Source organism: Paroedura picta, chromosome 1, assembly GCF_049243985.1.
Source record: "Paroedura picta isolate Pp20150507F chromosome 1, Ppicta_v3.0, whole genome shotgun sequence".
Taxonomy (NCBI): domain Eukaryota; kingdom Metazoa; phylum Chordata; class Lepidosauria; order Squamata; family Gekkonidae; genus Paroedura; species Paroedura picta.
In genome coordinates this window covers 113,176,081-113,196,672 of record NC_135369.1, presented here as the reverse complement: position 1 = coordinate 113,196,672, position 20,592 = coordinate 113,176,081, and the positions used below count along the sequence as shown (strand labels likewise).

General features: G+C 45.9%; 1 protein-coding gene across 7 annotated transcripts in view; it reads right to left on the bottom strand.

Annotated features, from left to right (window-relative positions):
- The window catches only part of MTCL3 (MTCL family member 3), a 39,125-nt gene extending 24,195 nt beyond the window's left edge, over positions 1–14,930 (bottom strand). For all 7 annotated transcript variants that reach the window (XM_077299946.1, XM_077353640.1, XM_077299940.1 and 4 more), the window contains exons 1-4: positions 14,795–14,930; positions 7,257–8,300; positions 5,267–5,491; positions 1,923–2,081 (exon numbers count right to left, since the gene is read on the bottom strand). In XM_077299946.1, the coding sequence (XP_077156061.1) occupies positions 1,923–2,081; positions 5,267–5,491; positions 7,257–8,213 (1,341 nt within the window). In that variant the 5' untranslated portion in view covers positions 8,214–8,300; positions 14,795–14,930. The remainder of the gene's footprint in view (positions 1–1,922; positions 2,082–5,266; positions 5,492–7,256; positions 8,301–14,794) is intronic.
- Positions 14,931–20,592: the final 5,662 nt, after the last annotated feature.

Sequence of the window (20,592 nt, the reverse complement as noted above, 5' to 3'; positions counted from 1 at the left end):
ACGTCAAATTAACCCTTTCACTACCAGCATCCTCTGCAATCATATCCACTTTTTTCAAGGGAGGGATGGTCTTAGGACTGTAACATAAGTATTCTACTTTTAAAGCCCAGGCTGAGATACAGTACACTGCTGCTAATCCAGACAGAAAATTCATAACTGAATGCCCAAAGAAACATGACATAGAAACAGACATGGGAACACACATAATCACTGTGCTCCTCTACAACTGCCATGTATAAGCTGAAGCTAGTACTCATTATCAAATTCAGAACAGGTCGCAGTTCCATTCATGAATTTCAACAAAGGGTTTCTCAAGCTCAAGGAATTCAAATACTGAGATAACCAGAAAGAATAAGCATATCAGTAGGGAAAATTAGTGTGAATTTGTCAAAAGACTTTGCAAGCAGAACATATTTTGAAGATAAAAGGAAAAGCTGAATTTCTCTGGCAGCAACTGTGTACAGCAAATGCTGCACATGTTTTATCTCAGCAGCAAATTAAATGTAGTAAACCAACAACCCAAAAATATGCAAAAAAGCTGATGCTGTATAAACATATCCAAAGAAGATGAAGAACCTGAACAACACTGGGCAGTCTAGACAGTGGGAAATGAAAATGTAATAAAAATACTCTTCCTAAAAAATCATGGTTTAATGGAAAAAATGTTAAAAATCAAGTTCCCTTTATGTTCTAAATATATGTTGTTAAGCCTTTTTCCTGATAACCTACCAATAGATGCTACAGAATTATTTTTCATGCAACTGCCAGCAAAACATTTAGTGACACAAAGATGGAGACACAATGATGGAGTGGATATATGGTTGGATAAGATTGGAGAATTTGCTACAATGGCTAAATGGACAAATTTAGCAAATAGAAGACTTCCGGGAGAGCTTTATGATCACTGGAACGATTACCTAGAATATCTGAACAAGTAGTTATTTTGATGTATTAGATAATTATTGGGGAGAGAGGTATATTATGTAATCAATTAACTTTTCTATTCTATTCTTTAAACTATAATAAAAAAACTTTCTAATAAATAAACAAATAAAAGTGCTCTTCCCCTTTTCCACACTTCTGGTATAATGAGAAAACAAAAACCAAAAAGAAGAAAAAAAACATGTAGGATTTAATGTACGTTTTCATAATCAGAACACAGACTTTTAAGCTCCAAACAAAATTACAATGGCTGCACTAAAAATATGAAATGATGCAACACAACTCGCTTGTGCCTCTGCCATCCTGTATCAACCACATACGAAGCCACTGCTTTTTTGTCTTCTTTCATACAAAGAATCCTGCTTCAGGTCAATGACTTCATAAAGATGATTTGCAGACCGGCCACAATCCACAAATACAGCTTTGGACACTACAGCTCAAAAATTAAATATCTCCCTGTATTTCTACCAGTCTGGCTGCTCTCAAAAGAACCCCCTGAATTGCAGTATATAATTGTATATTTTGCCAACACTCCACAATAGAGTTGGGCTGATTGCTTTGTTTAGCCCCAATTATTCTGAACATCTGAAAGCAACAAGAAAAGTTCCTTTTTTAAAAAAAATCAGTGTCTTTCATTTCAAAGGCAAGTATAATTAGGGACCTTTATCCAGGAAACACGTACATAGTAACAGGCAATCTTTGGACCATTTGATCATTCACAAAAACCAACAATTCACAGTAGAAGGCTAATCTGTGATATCTGGCAAATTACAGTTTTTCAAATTTATATCCTCCTTCCCAATAAAGAAACTGCTTCATCCGCTGTAAGACTCTCTTGGCTTAAATTTTGTATTTTGAGGATTTACAACCTTCCCTCATTAAGCCTCCTAATTAGCATTTCAACAATCAAGAAATTCATGGCAGAATATGAATTGATGGTATCATTCACTTCCCAAAAGTAAATATTGAATGTTATTAACCTCTTTCATCTTGTCAAGTTCATTCTGTAGAGCCTGCTTAGCAATCTCCACTTCTATCAGCTGCTGTCTTAACTTATCATTTTCATCTTCTGTAGTGGTACGTTTTTCTTCCACATTTTCCAACTCATGATGAAGTCTTACTGAAACATCCTTTGCAACCTAAATGAGACAGTTTAGAACCATTAATTTTTTTGGAAATATGATTATTATATGGCAGTACCATATAATTGTAGAAAGCTCTTATTTGCCATAAATACTGTCCTAAAATGAGTCTCTCACCCTTACAACTGATCTCAGAATCACAGAGTTGGAAGGGGCCATGCAGGCCATCTAGTCCAACCCCCTGCTCAACACAGGATCAGCCCAAAGCATACTAAAACATGATCATCAGATGATCAAATTAGGTTCACCTGGAGAACATGGCTGCTTTGGAAGGTGGACTCTTTGGCATTGTGCCCTGCTCAGGTGCCTCCTTTTCCCAAACCTCCTCCCTTCAAATATCCAAGTATTTTCCAATCTAGAGCTGGTAATCCTATTCTAATACTAGTCTCATTCTGACCAGCTTTTCTTTTCTTTGAGAGAAGATGAGGTTACCTCTGATCACCCAAAAGACTATGTTGGGGGAATCATGGGACCTGTATGTACAATGTCATGTGGGTTAGGAGAAGAAAGAGAAATGGGTGAAAATGAGTGATCCAATCCTAAATATGAAGCTCAGTTCACGAACCTCACTGATGGAACATTGTGTAATCAGGGATCATACTACTAAGTTAGCATTTAATCACAGGACTCCCAAATCTTAGACCAACTGTTTCCTATTAAAATAATGGACATAATTCAACAGAAAATTGTAAAAACCTATATATCTTATGTTTTTCAATGGGAAAAGATTTAGTTTGCTATTAATGATATAAATGTCTCAAATATTGTAGGCCTGGTAACACAGATCTATTTAAATTTGATCTACTAAATTATGGCAGAATCATTCAAGGGCAGATAATGAATGAGTTAAAAATCTTTTAACAGCAAGTTTTAACATTTATTATGTTCCTTCATTTATTATGTTCCTTCATTAATGGCCAAATGCTAAACAGAGCTACCCTTCTAAACCTATTAACTTCAATACACCTAGAAGGCTGTAACCATTTAGGATTGCACTGTGTATTTCTTTTAAATATGCTGTAACCCACCCTAAGCTTTTAACAACAAATATATGCCATTGTAAAGTGGTAAAAGCACATCTCAGTTGAACATGGGCTTGGCTCATCTCTTTGTTAAAATAAACAGAATTGTTGTAAAATATTTCAATTCTTCTTTGGTACACATTTTACAGTATCTAGACAGAGGCACTTACATATTAATGTTGTGCCAGCAATTCTAAACAAACTCTACAACCTTTATCATTGTTTGATAATATACTACTAAAAACCTAATCCCTACTGAGCCTAACAGAGTTCAGTCCTAATTGTATGCATAGACTTGTAGTCAAAATGTAGTTCTTCCTTGTTGCTGCTCAAAGGAAAAACAGCTGGTTGGAAACCACCAAGAAACCTATTATTTACCTAACATCAGCAATAGCGTGTGACTCACTCTCTCCTTATTGGAAATTAAATTTCCTCTGTCAGCATCACTTCATTCTGTCTCAGAAAATCATATATGATAGACACAGAAGATTTTCACATTACCATTCTATACCGGATGTTATTCATTGTAGGCCCAATTTCAAGGAAAGCAATATTTATTTTTATTTTATTTATTTGATTTCTACACCGCCCTTCCATATGGCTCAGGGATGGGGCTTTCACGCTGCAAATTTCCTTCTGTTAATGAGCCCTCTCTGAAGCAGTATGGTCCTTTTAAACAGGGCTGCTTCCTCCGCTCCCCCCACCACCCTTTTTCGCCATGTGATCTTCTTCTGAGTTTTTTAAAACTGAACATTCTAAACCAATATAGCACTTGAGTGCTATATAGCAGCACTACTGAAATGCCTTGACTCCTTTGACAATGTGGAGACAAGGGATCTCAATGGTGCCATTATAGTGCTATATTGGTTTAGCACTATAGTGATCAATTTTAAATGTTCCCCAATTTTAAATGTTCCCCAAAAAGTCCACACTACAGTGATTCAAAAGCACAACAAAAGGGCAGAAAATGGAAGGAAGCAGATTTTTCTTGAAAGTGGCTCAACCATGCTTTGCTAAGCCTACACAAGTGGGTTTATAAAAACAGGTGAAAAATTTCACTAGCAGCCAGTTACTAATGTGTCTGTCTGAAATGACAGGGGAAAATCCATTAGCAACCAGTTGGAATACAAAGACAATTTGAAAATGACCACAAACTATGCCTCCCACAAAGAATGGGAAGGAATCACACATCATGTTGGAGGCCTATATATTGTCTTCCTGTATTGTGAGCAGTTTATCGTATTGGCATGCTTCATTCATACTGAAGCATGCAGAGGAATCTGAGCAGTTCAGCACAGTCACTAAAAGAATGAGGCCTCCAGGCAGTTCAAAATTTACTTCTTCCACAATTTTAGAAGGAGGCCTTAGGCAAGCCCTTAACAGCCCCATATCTGCAATATGAGGATAATAACAATAACCTGCCTTATAGTACTGTTTTAAGAATCACAACAGAATGTATGCAATACATTTGAAATACTGAAAGTACTGTGCAACTACAAAGCAGTATTTACTGTTAGCTGTGTTTCTGAACTCAAAACACAGATCTGGAGTATAGCCCAGAAAGATCAGCTATATGGCTGAACTTTTGTTATTTTAGTTGTTATTGTGGATTTTTTGTTCATACATAATTTGAATCCAATGGCAGCTTTAAGACCAAGAAAGTTTTATTCAAGGTGCGAGTTTTCAAGGTGTGAGTATGCACACTTCCTCAGACAGAAACAGAAATAATCAGAGTACAGATGATTCCTATTTCATTGTCTAAAGAAGTGTGTATGCACACGGAAGCTTAGACCTTGAATAAAACTTTCTTGGTATTAAAGGTGCCATTGGACTCAAATTTTACTCTGCTATTTCAGACCATGACAGCTACCCACCTGCGTCTGTGTTCATAGATTTAAAGGTCAGTTCAATGGCAAAGAAAAGGAATGTACAATCTTCCAATAACCAGAAAGATAAATATTTGAAGTGACTATATCTAAAAATTGAAGATTCAGGTCAAATTCTTGTTTTCAGTGCCATTGAAGAAACTAGGCCTCAAGCAAGCTTGGCTTTACATAAAAAGCTTCACACATTAGTTGATGCCCAAAAGACTACAGTTCTTTCATAGTCTCCCTTCCCACTATCCCCTAAAGACCTGACCACCTTCTGATCCTGCTGTACCTTCAAGTCCTGCTCCAAGCTACGTAGAAGTTCTCCATCAATCTCCCCAGTTTGTGCATAGCGAAGCCTCTTTCGTTCTGCTTTACGAAGACGATATTGAAGGATCCTGCAATTTTTGTTAGCCCTCTCCAACTCATGACGCATTTCCTGAAGCTGGCAGGCATCCTCTTCAAAGAAGCTGTCCCTCATCTCATCCATCTCAGTCCTCATCTCATCTATTTCATTCTGGCATTCATTCAAAAAGAACAGACAAACACATCAGATTACATAAATTCTCCTACTCCATGGGACAAAGGGCAACTGATACATAATTTTTGGATAGTCATCCGTATATGTCCTTTATGTTCACTGAAAATGTCTAATATGCCCCCATGAGTATTAGGAGTCAAAGAAAAAAAAACATAGAAAAGTGATACAGAAGCAGTGTGTTGTAGTGGCTAGATGGTCAATCTGAGAAACCAGGGTTCAGATCTTTTCTCTGCCAAGGAAGTTTTCTGGGTGACCTTGGGCCAGATAGACACGCACTCAGCCTAAACAACCTCAAACTGAGGAGGGGAAAATCCTGTGAACCACTTTGGCTACCAGTGGGGAGAAAGATGGGATATAAATAAAGTAATTAAACAAACAGACCACTGTGGTTAGTAAATGGAAGTTCAGCATCTCTATCACTTCAGGTTTATATACTTTGTACTACATGGGGACATATGTGTTGAATCTTCCCCTTTAGCATCACTAAATAATTAACTGACTAATGATATGACACTTTTGACTCTTCACTCTTAATATTCGTGTAAGTATAGACATACAGATCTAGATCATACAACACCATTCCTCCAAGGTGAAACAAATCAGATAGGAGAACATTATGATATAATTTTATATGCATAATTTTTAACAGAATTACTTTTAAAAGACTACAACAATGCATGAAAGAAAGGCAAAAATCCACCTAGAAAGGCTTCTTATAATGCTGCCATTCGATTAAAATTGTCACCCATGCATCATATAAATTCTAGCTGAATTGTCTGCATAAATCTGCGTATGAAAAACAATTATTTTGAAGGGAAAAAAAGCAAACCCTTGTTGCTTTATTAGGTGAAGCAGGGCTGTCCAGCAGAAAGTGCCACACAGAAGATGCATCCCCCTCCCACGTGACAGTGAAAGCAGAATGCATCTTCTAAGATGGCATCTGCCATGAAGCTTATTTTCAATGAATAATTAACTTTTAAAAATCATTTCCTAATTTTCAGCCTATCAAAAGGTTTTTAATATTTAATAGTCGAAGCCCTAATTGCTTCCTATATCAGTGAAGCTGTAGGACCCTTTTACTTACACAGTACATCAAAACCTACATGTTCTTTAATGTCTGAAGGGGAAGTCTGAAGGGGAAATAAGCAAGAGTTTTTGGACACATTAAGGCAAAACGTTTTTATTCCATTTGTAGAAGATTAGAGTCCACCTTAAAACTGTGTTTGCCTTATGTTCATACTGCAACAGATTAGAGTGTGAGCATGTGAATAGCAGGGAGTGACAGCCAAGTTTGCCAAGCCACATGCTGCTATGCATACACTCCCCCCCCCCAATCATGTAATTGGTAACCATGATTTCCCAAAGAATATCTGAAATGACATGGCTATTCTAGCAGCATTTCCTAGGAGCCCAAATAATTCAAGGAATGTCCTTCTGTGTCTACAGCCGGGAACAGAATAGGGTCTCACTATCAGAGATGCAATGGCTCCCCCTCCCTCCCTTTCATAATTGTGACAAGGGAATTGGAAGGAGATGCGATGCTTAAACGAGGAGGGGGAGGAGGAAGATTCATGCTCCTTTGTTTTGCCAAGGCCCTCTTCTAGGGAGACGTTCCTTAGCAGGTTAGCCGTCCCCTTTCTCTTCCTCTGCCTCCGGGAGAGCATAAAGGATTCGCCAACCCCGCCCCTGCCGGAGCCACACCCGCTGCATTCTTCCCACTCCCCCCCCCCCCGCCGCTCACCTTGAGGGTCTCGTTCTCCTCCCGCAGTTTCTCCACCTCCTCTTGGAGCTCCTGCTGCTGCCGGGGATTCAGGCTGGAGGCGCCTTCGGGGGCTCCGTTGCGGCCATTGCCTTCTTCGGCCCCGACCGGCGCCATTGGAGAAGAGGGGGAGGCGCGCTGGGGCTGCTCGGCCGCCGAGGCGCCGCCGTTGTTCTGGTTACTGCCTTTGCTTTGCATCTGGGCCGCCGCCAGCCCCTTCCTGAGGTGGAACTGGATGAGCTCACTTTGCAGGCATCCTTCCTTCCAGTAGCCGCCGCCGCCGCCCCCCGCCAGGGCCCGGCCCTTCCCTGCGCCACAAGAAGATGGAGGAGCCGGGGCCGCCTCCCCCCCGCCCTTTTGCAGAGGCCTCCCCGCTTTCCCCCGGCCCCAGCTCTTGGGCGGCGGAGGGGGCGCACACGCGCCTTCCCTTTCCCCCTCGCCGCCGGTCGGAAGCGGCGGCGGCTGCTGCTCGCCGGGCCCGCACGTCGCGTCTCTCGCCGGCGCCTCCCGCTCGTCCGCGGTTCTCTTCGGAAGCCCCAGTCCAGCCAGCGCCAAGGGCGAGGCGCCTTGCGCTTCAGCACCACCCCCGGCCTGGACAGCTCCCAGCGGCACGGCGCTCCTCGGCGGCGCAGCCTGCGGAGGCGGCTTGTCCCCACCCACGCCTCCTCCGCCCCCTTTAGCCCGGCTGGGTTTCTGGCCCGCTGGCTGCTGTGGCGGCGGCGGCGGCCGGGCGGAGCTGGCTTTCGAGGTCGCGACTGCGGCCGCCGCTGCGGAGCGACCAGAGTTAGCAGCTGGCGAGGGCTGGCGGGCGGGAGAATCCCTGGGTCTGGCCGGAGAGGATGCTCGCTGCTGCTGCTGCTGCTTGCTTCGGCTGCTTCCCTCTGGATGCAAGCGAGGCGAGGCTGTAGCAGCAGCGCCCCCGAGAGGTGGCTGACTCATGGCGGATGCTATCTTCGGAGGGTCGCGGAGAAGTCCAGTCCTCCCAGGATCATGGTCCGCTTCCTCGTGATTTGCTCCTTGAGGTGGCTGGAGGGGCACACAGAAGGCCGGTGAGGGACCATCAGCACAAAGCAAACCTCTTTCTCAAGATGGGGACAGTGGGTCCACCATGGAGAGGGCGGAGTTCACAACAGCTCCGAAAGCTTGTCTGTATGCCACAGCACTGTGCTCTCTCAAGACACAGACATTACCTGGGGACTTGGGCTACAATCACTGTGGTGACAAGCAGAGCTCTCTGCAGAAATAGATTTTCTACCCCAGGCCAAAACCTGATCTCATTCTCCTCCACCACCACTAAAGAAATCTGACCAAAAGCCCACTTAATTCTTGTGTCCCTGCCTGTTTGCCAGAAGCAGCAAAATACTGGCAGTCTGGGTCTTTCTCACAGGGCAGTTTTTCTCAGGTGTCTGTTCTATTTCCAAGTGCCCAGACTATTTTGTTCTAAGCCAGGGGTGGGCAAACTGTAGCCCTCCAGATGTCCATGGACTACAAATCCCAGCATTCACTGGCAGGGGTTCATGGGAATTGTAGTCCATGGACATCTGGAGGGCCACAGTTTGCCCACCCCTGTTCTAAGCAGTGCCTAAGTCCCTCTTGTCATTTCACTGTTTCTATAGCCCAGTGCTGGTGAATCCGCCCAGCAGTTTTAATTGGGGAAATCCAAGGCCCATCCATGATGACTTCTCATACATAGCCTCCTACCAGTCTGACTCCCCCATGACATGTATAGGATCTACCCAGTAATTCCACCAACTGTTATTTAGTACCAAATGGGAGAGTGCACAAAGCTAGCCTTTTAGTGTCTACTCAATCCCAAAGAGTTGAGCTGGGGAATCTCAAACTTTCATTGTATAGTCATATGAGCTAATTAGATATTTATTTATTTAATTTATATACCGCCCTCCCTGTGGCTCAGGGTAGTTTACTATGAAAGTTTCTCATAGTACAATACAAGGAACATCATCATTTGGAACATATAACATTTCAAAATGGTGGAATTTGTAACAATAAAACATTTAAACACTTGAAAATTAGAACATTTCAACTCCGCAACTCGGTGGTTGTGTGTTGTTTGCGACTCTGCAGTTTCAATTTTTCCCACCTAGTTGGTGGTGGGAGGGGCCTCTGAGCTGTGATTGGTGGAGTTGTTTCACTGGCTTCAATCAAAAGCTTGGTGGAAGAGCTCCATTTTGCAGGCCCTGTGGATTTGTTTTAACTCTGGTAGGGCCCTGATCTCTTTTGGGAGCTCATTCCACCAGGTAGGGGCCAGGACAGAGAAAGCCCTGGTTCTGGTCAAGGCCAGGGGAGCCTTCCTAGGGCCAGGGATCACTAGCTTGTTGTTTGCATAACACATTGTTCTCCAGGAGGCATAGGCAGAGAGGCAGTCCCTCAGGTACTCAGGGCTTTGAAGGTGATTACAAGAACCTTAAGCCTGATATGATATTCAGCTAGTAACCAGTGCAGCTGTTTGAGCATGGGCCAGATGTTAATCCTCCAAGGTGTTCCCGTGAGAACCCTGGCTGCTGCATTCTGCACAAGTTGTAGCTTCTGGGTCAGGAATAAGGATAGACACACATAGACCAAGTCCAGCCTAGAGGTGACCATCACCTGAATAACTGTGGCTAGGTGTTCTGGGCCTAGGTAAGGTGCTAGAGGTGCAGGTGGAAGAACACTAGCCATGCTACTCTTCTGATCTGTTCCTCATCCAGGTAGGGCAATTGCGCTTCCTTGACAGGTCCCTTCCTACTGAACCACAGGACCTCCATCTTTGAAGAATTAAGTTTCAGATGGCTCTGCTTGGGCCAGCCCAGCACTACTTCTGAACATCTGACTAATGAGTCTGGGGGTGAATTAGGGTGACTGCCCATCAGGAGGATGAGCTGGGTGTCATTGACATATTGACATCCCAATCCAGACTTTCATATTAGCTGAGCAACAGCTCAGATGGTATTGAATAGGATTGGGGAGAAAACTGCTCCTTGTGGTACTCCACATGGGAATTGATAACGAAGTGGTTGGTTCTCTCCAAATGCTACCCTTAGGTGAAACTTTGGATTTAAGCCCTTAACCCTCACCTTCAACTACAAGGTATAAATAGGAGGTTGCTGTTTTTACTCACTTAAAGAAGAGACCTATGGTGTTGCTTAACAAAATTATTGTACATGTTTTTGAGCCTCTTGTGGCGCAGAGTAGTAAGGCAGCAGACATGCAGTCTGAAGCTCTGCCCATGAGGCTGGGAGTTCAATCCCAGCAGCCGGCTCAAGGTTGACTCAGCCTTCCATCCTTCAGAGGTCGGTAAAATGAGTACCCAGCTTGCTGGGGGGTAAACGGTAATGACTGGGGAAGGCACTGGCAAACCACCCCGTATTGAGTCTGCCATGAAAACGCTGGAGGGCGTCACCCCAAGGGTCAGGCATGACCCACTGCTTGCACAGGGGATACCTTTACCTTTATGTTGTTTAGTTGCACTGCAACCAAACATAACATGAACAATAATTTTGAAAATTATCTGAATGAACTGGATGCAATTCTACTACTGGAGCCAAGCAAGTCAAGTCCTGTAATGTGAGACTGCATATGAAACCATATAAAAGATGCACCTCAAAGAATGAATCACATACATAGAATAAATAAACAATAGTGTTATAACTCAAAAGAAACTCTCACAATATAAGAAGAAAAGCAAGTTCTAAAACTTGTTTAGGTGGAACATGGGGACAACAGATATTGAAGATTCATTTTAATAAACCTGTGAAAATGGTATAACCTAGGAACATAAGAAGAGCGCTGCTGAATCAGACCAATAGTCCATCTAGTCCAACACCTTTTCTCACACAGTGGCCAACCAGTTCCTCTGGATAGCCAACAACAGGGCATAGAGGCTGATATCTTCCTATGTTATTTCCTGACTCTGATATTCAGAGGATTAGTGCCTCTAAATGGTTCTCCTTAGTCACCATGGCTAGTGGTGATTGATAAGTCTATCAATCTTCTACGAATCTATCTAATCCCCCTTTAAAGCTGTTTATTCTTATAGCCATCCCTATATCCTCTGGCAAGAAATTCCACATTTTATCACTTTCTGCGTAAAGTAGTATTTCCTTTTTTTCCATCCTAGAACTACTCATTGGATGCCCTCAAATTCTAGTGTTTTGGGAGAGGGAGAAAAATTTATATGTCAATTATCTCTAGCCCATCATAATTTTATAAATCTCTAGCATGCCCCCCATCATCTTTCCCCCCCTAAAATGCCCATTTATCTTTAGCAATCTCTTTATTCCATTGTCATCCAAAGGCCCCACTGCTTCTCTGGCTGGTTTCCTGCTCTGGATATTGATGCTTTTAGCAATCAGCCCCTCAAATTCTCGTTTGCATGTGTAATTCTTGATGTACATTTATTTTGCCACAGCAGACCTTCCACTTTTTAAAAGAAGCCTGTTTACTTTTTATCATTTCCTTGGCTTGTGTTGTTAACCATGTAGGCCTTGTCTAGACTTGGCAGGCCTTTCCCAACCCGTGGAATGTATTCTATTTGGGCTTCAATTTTAAATAGTTTCCTAGCATCCTCTATGGATTTGACTCTCTTGTGTTTCCCCTTCAGCTTCCTTTTTTACTATCCCTGCTCATTTTTGTAAAGTTCCTTCTTTTGAAATTAAATGTTACAGTTTTGGACTTTAGAGGCAAGTTTCAATTCATCTGAATGCTGAATTGTTCCTAATTGATATCACAATTTCCACATCTCTCATCAAGTCTTGAGGCCCACTCAGAACAAAGTCCAAGATCACTGGCCCTTCAGTTGGTTCTGTGACCAACTGTTCAAGTGGAGTCATTTATGATGTCGAGGGATCTTATTTCTACAGCATGACTCCAGCACATGTTTACCCCGTCATTGTGAGGGTAGCTGAAGTCTCCCAGTATAACAACATTATCTGCTTTAGCCAGCTCCCTTATTTCCTTCTGCTTCTCATCACCAGCCTCAAAGGTTTGATCAGGTGGGCGATCGTACTTCCCCACTTTTAAGTGACCCTTATGGCCCAGCATTTCCACCCACATCACTACTGTTGAGGCATTAATTTCCCTTATGTTTTATAACTTACTTGCTTCTATGCCCTCTTTGGTGAACAATGCAACACCAGCACCAGCTTGTCCCTCCATATCCAGCCTGTAGAGCATATACCCAGGAATCCCTGTATCACATAGATTTTCCCCTTTCTGCCATGTTTCTGAAATCCATACTATATCTAAATTGTAACAGAGCACCAAATACTTTAGGTCCCCATATTAGCCCTGAGACTTATAGCGTTAGCATATAAACATCTATAGTGTTTCCCATTCCAGTAACCTTCATCTCCTCAGCCCCTCAGTCACCACTACCAGAAGCCAATCTCCCACCAGCCCCCAATGGTAAACTTGGTATGAGAGGATATTGGTCCGTCCCCCCTTCTCTAACTGATGCCCTCCCCCCTTGAGACTCTCACTCTCCAAAACGGTAGAAGAACTGCCAAGATAGGAGTAGAACTATTCTGGCAAATCCTTGAGGGTCTCTTCCTGAAACCTATCTCTCTGCCTCAGCTTCTCCAGATCAGCAACCCTAGCTCAAGGGAATGAACCTGCTCCCTGATACTATGAGTTCCATGCAGCAAGCACACACTTAAAAGTGTTTTCATGCTTGAGGCCAGGGGGGGGGGCAGAATCCCTGCCACTCCACTGCCATTCCCCCTCCAGGGCAAAGCAGGTGCTGGCCCTTGTCCTGTGTGAGATGGGTGGAAGCTGCCATTGCCACTAGAAGCCAGCTATCTAAATCCCAGACTGGGCTGATGCAAATGGTGGCAGGAACCCAACCTTTCTTTCCTTCCTTTTAGGGGAGGGATGGGTGGTCAGAGGTCCAGTGTCAAGGGCTCCATGTGACGTCACAAAGACTCCAGAGGTTGAATCCGGACAACATTTCCTGTGGCAGAATGGAAAATTCCTCCCTCCCTCCTCCCACTGCAGCCTACTGAGCTCCAAGAAATGGTTTTCTTGGGGAACAGGAGACATGGGGGAATAACATGAGAGGGGGATCTGCAATGGGAAGGGGGATCAGTGGAAATTGCCAACTCAGTCTGGAACCAACCATATGGTTCACTAAAGCCCAAAGAAGCTTGACCCTCCAACACAGCCTGCCAGTGATACATAAACACACATCTGAGGCAAACAGGCAGTAAAACACAAGGTTATTATCCATCAAAAGTCTATGAAAAAAATCAAATCAAATACAAGGAAACTAAACTTTATTCTTAACACATTCTTATGACTATGGAATATCTGTAGCCAGAGAGGGGTGGTTTCTGTGTATGGAGAGACAAACATTAAAAAGTCTAAAGTCTATTGTCCTATTTGAGCAGCCTATAATGACACGGGCTCCACCCCAGAAAATAGTAGCTGGAGACTCATGCCAATGCTGCAGTGATTTGGTAATTGTCTTCCAAAACACTGGTTTTTAGGTAAAACAATAAAACGGTATACAGGCCAACAATTACATAAGGTAAACTGGGAAAAGCAGACACATGGACCATTCTGCAGTATAGGGGCCGTATCTGGCCAGTTGTATCAAAAGAGGGAAAGAACAGAAGCAAGTCGTTCGGAGTTCAGTTCTTCCCAAGTACATGTGGAGAGGGGAATGCAGCCACCATTATTCAAGCCCTTTGCATCCTTTTCACAAGTTTGGCCCAGAATAAAGGCATTTTACAACGATCTTTTTTCAATCTGAATTTCAAAACTGTCGCGGGGAGGGAGGGAGGGAGGGAGGGGAGATCCAGGCCCTTAACCGAACAAAGCACCCAAAGCCTTTTCAAAGAACTTCTTGCCAACTCTCATTTACTCGAATCGCTTAAGTAGAGCACTAGATCTTCCCGGAACGTTACCTGATTTCCTTCAAGAAGTTTCACCGCAGCCTAGTCTGTTTCGCCGAAGAGCTGCCAAGGACACCGTCCGATCCCTGCCAACTTCCGCTCCTAGCACTGGCCCTGTTTTCCTGTGCAAACTTCAGAGTCCCGTTTTTTCAAAAACTCACGCAATAAAACCAAGAATCGCGCCTTCCCTCCCTTGAACAAACTCTGCCACACAACCAGACCACGGTGGGTAGGGAGGAGATCATCGACACATGGCGTGGGAGAAGCGGTCGGGCATTGCGTCTCTCCAGGCGGGGGGGGGGGGGGAGGGGGACAACAACAAAAGACAAATCCCGTCAGCTAGCCCAGGTCTAAAAGAGTCTCTGCCTGCAATTCAAAGAACGAGCTGTGTGATTCTTTCTTTCTTTCTTTCTCCACCCCCCCCCCCCGGACGGGATCGCAATCGGCAAGTGCACCGGGAGATGGGGGGAGGGGGGTCTTCCCTGCGGAAGACGAGCGCATTTCCACCCGGTCAGTGGAAAGGCTGAAGGGCTTGCCCCGTTGGCTCTGCCTGCTCAGACCCTTCCTTCCGTCCTTCCTTCCTTCCTTCTGCAAACAATGGCTCTGCCGGCAGCAGCAGGACTGACTTACCCCCCACTTGGTTTGCGGCTCGGCTGCTCCAAGCGCACGGAGGCGCGCGCGGTACCAAGCAGCGACGGAGCTTGCCGGGGAAATGCGGCGATATTCCTAGGCTGACCTCACGGGGCCGAGGGGAGGGGAGGGGAGGGGATGGGGGTGGGGAGGACTCCGAAGGGAAAGAGGCGGCGGAGGAGGAGGCAAGGGCCACGCCCAGGCCGCCGGGCGCGGAATCGGATTAGGGAGCCGACGAAGAAAGAGACGCGGCGGCCCTCATTTGCCTTCGCCATTCAATCGCAGGGCAGCGGGCGATGCTGATCAAGGAGGTGCTCCCCGCGGGAGTCCGGGCGAAGTGAGGCGCTTGGCGGGGGCGCAGCCGCGGCACGATCGCAGCAGGGCTTGCCTTTGTTCTTGGACTTTAGTTGGCTCTTGGAGTTGCCTTCCGGCCGCCAAGTCCCCCCCGGGAAGGGGGACAAAGACCAAGCAGGCCTGCCGATTCTTCCTAGCCTTCGTCTTTACTCACCCTGGTGAATCTCAAAGCTCACTTCTTCACAGGCAAAGCCCGAATGCACTGGCCACAGGATATTTCTACTTATTTCTGTGGTCACCTTTTGGAATCACCATGTATTACAATTGGTTGGCATGCCTTAGAAAATGCTTTATTTTATTTATGAAATCACACCTCCCTGGAGAGTAAAAGATTCTGTCCTGCAGCTAGTTTGTTTCCCCTCCCTTCCACCTTCTCTAGTGGCTACCCATGTTGCTAGCAAACTGTTTGATGTCCATCAGCAAAATAGTCATCTCTTTATATGATGTCATAGAAGACAAGAAACAGCCACATGCCTGCTAATCCCTCCTATTCTTCCACCTGTAAATAAATACGAAGGGGCACAATACATATGAACCACTACATTGTTCTCTTATGTGAAGTTTTACCCATCTAAGCCTATGGACTTCAGTGGACTTAAAAGGTATAACTCTTCTTAGATTGCACTGTCAGTAGCTTGGGATGTTTCTTGGTTTGTAGCAAATGCTTACGTGAAGCTAAATGACAGATAATTTTTGTATTTGGCTTTGAAAGGGTTTCATTGTGATTGAAGATTTTTTCTTCACAAAAAATCTGAAACTCCCCCCGCACACACATGTACCACCCCTCTATATTAACGATGAAATTATTAATGTGAATTGACTTGCAGGCGGGCATTTTGGGTTAGAAGGAGACACTCACTCATCAACTTTTGGCAAAAAACAGGCCACAGCTTTATTAACAGCAACAAATTCCAACAATTGTGTTGGCCAGCAAGGGGAGAGGGAGCCTGTCCACAGGCCCTTAGGCCTTAATAACCACCCAATACTCCCACAGCTTCCTGGAGACCCCACCCGGGATCCCTCTGGATCTGCAGGGCTCCTTGCTGTGGGATTTTGACCCTAAGAGTGTGTTCCTGCAATGCCTTGGGAGGCGTGGACCTCCCTTAGCCCATCCCAGGTCACCCCCTCTTGGGTCCCTGAGCTACCCAGCTGGGTAAGCTCACCCCACATTTGCCCCTCAATCCTGAGGTGGCCTACCATGCAGGGAATCCCTTACTCCCTCCTGATTCCCTGACCCTGTTACAGGCTCCATCCCCTTGCTATCCCCGTAGCTGTGACAAATAAGAACCACTTCAAACTGCCAACATGGCAACGCACTGAAACACAGGGAAGGAGGGTGGGCTGTTGCTCGATCTGCTGCCGGAGGAGAAAGAGGCCAGGCTCAAGGCACGTGGCGCTTATAAAGGCGCCGCGAGCCCGCTCCCCCCATGTGACAGCTCTCCGGGCTGCGCACGCTCTCCGGAGAGCGTCCTCCTTCCCTCCCGCCCCGCCGCCTCGTCAATGGCGGCATCCGGTGAGTCTCCTGCCGCTCTTTAACATGATTGTTTTTTTTCATATTTAGGGGACGTAGACCAATTCAAGGTTTTTCTAGAACAAAAAAAGAAAAAAGAAAAATTCAAAAGATGTGTGTTTATATAAAACACGTAATAAGTAAGATTGACAAATTATAGATTTCTACATTAGAGCTATATCTGAACACCGCACGTGGCGCCGCGGGCGCCAAGGACTAAATAAAGGAATAAGGGCTTCTGGGGCGGGATGTGTCCGGGATGAGGAAGGGTCCGGGTTGGACCCTTCCTCCGGACAGACAATCGGAGGGACCAATCGGCAGGCGCGCAGCGCCTGCCGATTAGTCTCTCCGATTCCCAGCCCCAGCAACTGCGAACCGCGCGCATCGCGGCTCGCAGTTGCTCCCGGCCTGACGTGGTGAGAGGCGCGAAGCGCCTCTCACTGCGTCAGGCCGCTGCCTGAGAGAGCCCCCGGCAGTCGCGCGGAGCACGGCTGCCGGGGGCTCTCTGCCCGGCGGCCTGACGCGGCGAGAGGCGCAAAGCGCCTCTCGCCGCGTCAGGCCGCCACCTCAGAGAGCCGCCACCTCAGAGAGCCGCCGCCCAAGAGAGCCGCCGCCGCCGTGAGCCCCGCTGCCCAACACTTTAACTTTCCCCTCCTCCGCTTCCTCCTCCTCCTCCCCTCCGCAAAATCCCCCCGCACGAGGAGCCGACGCTTCAGTTGCAGCAGCTCTCCTTCCTGCCTGCCTGCTCCATGGAAAGGCAGCAGCTCCTCGCCAATCAACTCCACGAGCAGGTTACAATGTGCCCCGCTGGGTCTGCCTCTGTCATTGCAGCCGCCAGGCTCCCCGGGTGCGTGGCTCCAGTCCAAGATCGGGGGGGGGGGGAGGAAAAAACTCTCCCGGCCCCGGGGAAGGCGATCCACGGCTCGCAGAGCCGCGGATCGCCTTCCCCGGGGCCTGGAGAGCTTTTTCTCCAGGCGCTTTTTCTTCGTTGCAGCCGCCAGGCTCCCGGGGTGCGTGGCTCCAGTCCTCTAGCTAGGAAATTAACCCTTCAGTCTTCTCAGTGCACGTTGACTCGCCAGGACCATGCCACGTTGCTTTTGCCTTCTAGGGCTTGCCATTGGCCTGGCAAATATGCAAATTGACCCACACACACACACACTTTAAAAAAAAATAGGAACTCGGACAGCAGCCAACGGTAGAAAAGATCTGAGCCTTCACCGGTATTGGAGATGGTGGGTGGGCGTGTCAATAGGCGATGAGCGACAAGAGGGGTGCCTCCAGCTGTTCTAGATGGCCGTGAGCCCCGCCGCCCGACACTTTAACTTTCCCCTCCTCCGCTTCCTCCTCCTCCTCCCCTCCGCAAAATCCCCCCGCATGAGGAGCCGACGCTTCAGTTGCAGCAGCTCTCCTTCCTGCCTGCCTGCTCCATGGAAAGGCAGCAGCTCCTCGCCAATCAACTCCACGAGCAGGTTACAATGTGCCCCGCTGGGTCTGCCTCTGTCATTGCAGCCGCCAGGCTCCCGGGGTGCGTGGCTCCAGTCCAAGATCAGGGGGGGAGAGGAAAAAAGCTCTCCTGGTCCCGGGGAGGCGATCCACAGCTCGCAGAGCCACGGATCGCCTTCCCCGGGGCCTGGAGAGCTTTTTTCAAGATCGGGGGGGGGGGGGGAAGGGGCCTGGATAGCTTTTTTCCAGATGGGGGGGGAGGAAAAAAGTTCCCCAGGCCCCTAGCGCCCGCTGAATTTTGGTTTCAGTGGGCTCTACTACTAGTATTACTATATTTACTAATTCCAGCAATGGAGTAAATTGGCCAGTATTAATCTCAACAATACTAACAAAATGAAACAACCCACAAAGCATATGTCGAAGCATGACTGACAATTCTCTCTGAGGAAATGATCTTCCCCTAGGATGTAAAATCATAATCACAGAATCATAGAGTTGGAAGGGACCTCTAGGGCCATATATAAGAAACTTTTCTGGAGTGCTGAAACTAAAAGATCACAACTACCAGGTGAGCGTCCACAGCTGAGATGAAGCTGGAAACGAACAATCATAGCTGGTGTATCTCCCTCTTGTAGTGCATTATGCAGACCATACACCTGGAGCCATATGCTGTGTGTGTTAAGTATTATGTGTGTGTGTGTATAGCAACCCCAAGGCAAACAAGTAGCGGAGGAGGTTTCCCATTGCCTTTGTCTGCAGAGTCTTCCGTGGTGGTCTCCCTTCCACGTACTGACCATGTTTAGCTTCAGAGATCTGACGAGATGATGCTATACTATAACACTTTCCTCCAAAGTCATAAAGTAGCTGTAGCTACAAGCGATAAATGACACAACACAATACGGTCAGATTTTATATTACAAGTTGCCAATGGTATTCTCAGCTCACACAAAAATTGTTACTCTGAGTTTAAAGAAATGGAAAGCATGAAGGGAGCATGTGGGATTAGGGGAGGCTTACTCATCAGGAGACTTTGAAGAACAGAGCAAGAAGGCCTGCTGCAAGAGATCAGAAGTGACACTGCAGTAGCAGCAACCTCGCACAGCATGCAGAAATCACCGTGACACAAACAGCATGTGTGTATGGCGAGAGTCACTGCAGATAGGGAAGTCAGACAGCTCAATGTTGTCTCAAGTTTAAGAAAGTTTTTGAACACATGGGAAATGATAAGAAAGAGCTGCAGGTTCAATTTCTTTGCAAAGATATTTTCCCCCCAGACACTCACACAAACACACACACACACACAACCCATCGGGAGTGCAACTATCTAGGATGAATTATTGAGAACCAGCATCGTTTAGTGGTTAAAGAATGGCAGACTCTAATTTGGAGAACCAGGTTTGATTCCCCGCTCCTCCAGATGCAGCCAGCTGGATGATCTAGTCACAGTTCTCTTAGAGCTGTTCTTGCAGAGCAGTTTTCTTAGAGCTCTCTCAGCCCCAGCTATCCTACAGGTTGTCTGTTGAAGGGAGAGGAAGGGAAAGGTGTTTGTAACCTGCTTTGCGACTTCAGGTAGTGAAAAGCAGGGTATAAAACCCCCAGCTCGTCTTCTTAATTCATGTACACTGGACATACGTTTGTCTTGCCAAAAGTCAGTGCAGGATCCAGAAGGCAACTAGAAAAGCTACCCCACTGGGATCAAAGTGATGGAGGCCAAACGTCCTGTTCCATTCACCCGTTCTGATTAGGCAACCCACTTAAGAACTGACCAGATAGCCGATCCTGGGAACTAGTTTAATGGGAAGCCTATTAATAATTTGTGTAGGAAGAGAGGCTGTACTTCCCGTAAGTTGTGCTTCACCTTGCAGCCTCATGGCGTGTTTTCTGAGGAACTCTTCATAAAGTTCAATTACACAGCCAACATCACGGCTCCTTCTTACATTTTAAAGTAGAAAGGAAAAGCGATCAGGTTTATGAACTGAAGACCAACCCTCAAGCTATAGATTACCCAAGCTATTGATGTTAATAATGGCAGCAAACACTGGCAGTCTCACACAGGGAAACAATTTGAAAAGTAGATCTCAGCAGCGCAGTTTTCAAAAGAATTCCTGAGTCATTTACCCAATAGCCGTGGATAGTGCACCAGAAAGAGAAACCTTAAAGTGCCATCAATTTTTAATATCATAAAGTCTAATATTATATAGTGAGCAGGAGATGGTTATAGATAAAAGAAGAGCTGAGGAAGAAATTATGGATAACAATCCATCAGCAGTTAGATGCAGTGGATGCCTTTGCTCAAGGTGGCTTGTGGGATGACTTGCAGAAGCTCATAGCAGATGGCAAATGAAAGGAGTAGCAAGAAGTTGCGGGCATTTATCCTTAATGAGAGTCATAGTTTATATGTCCTAGGTGCAAGATTGCAGGCCACTGACTACTCCATACTGACCACCAAGGGACTTTGTTTTACTCCATGAATGCAAGCACAAGAGGAAAG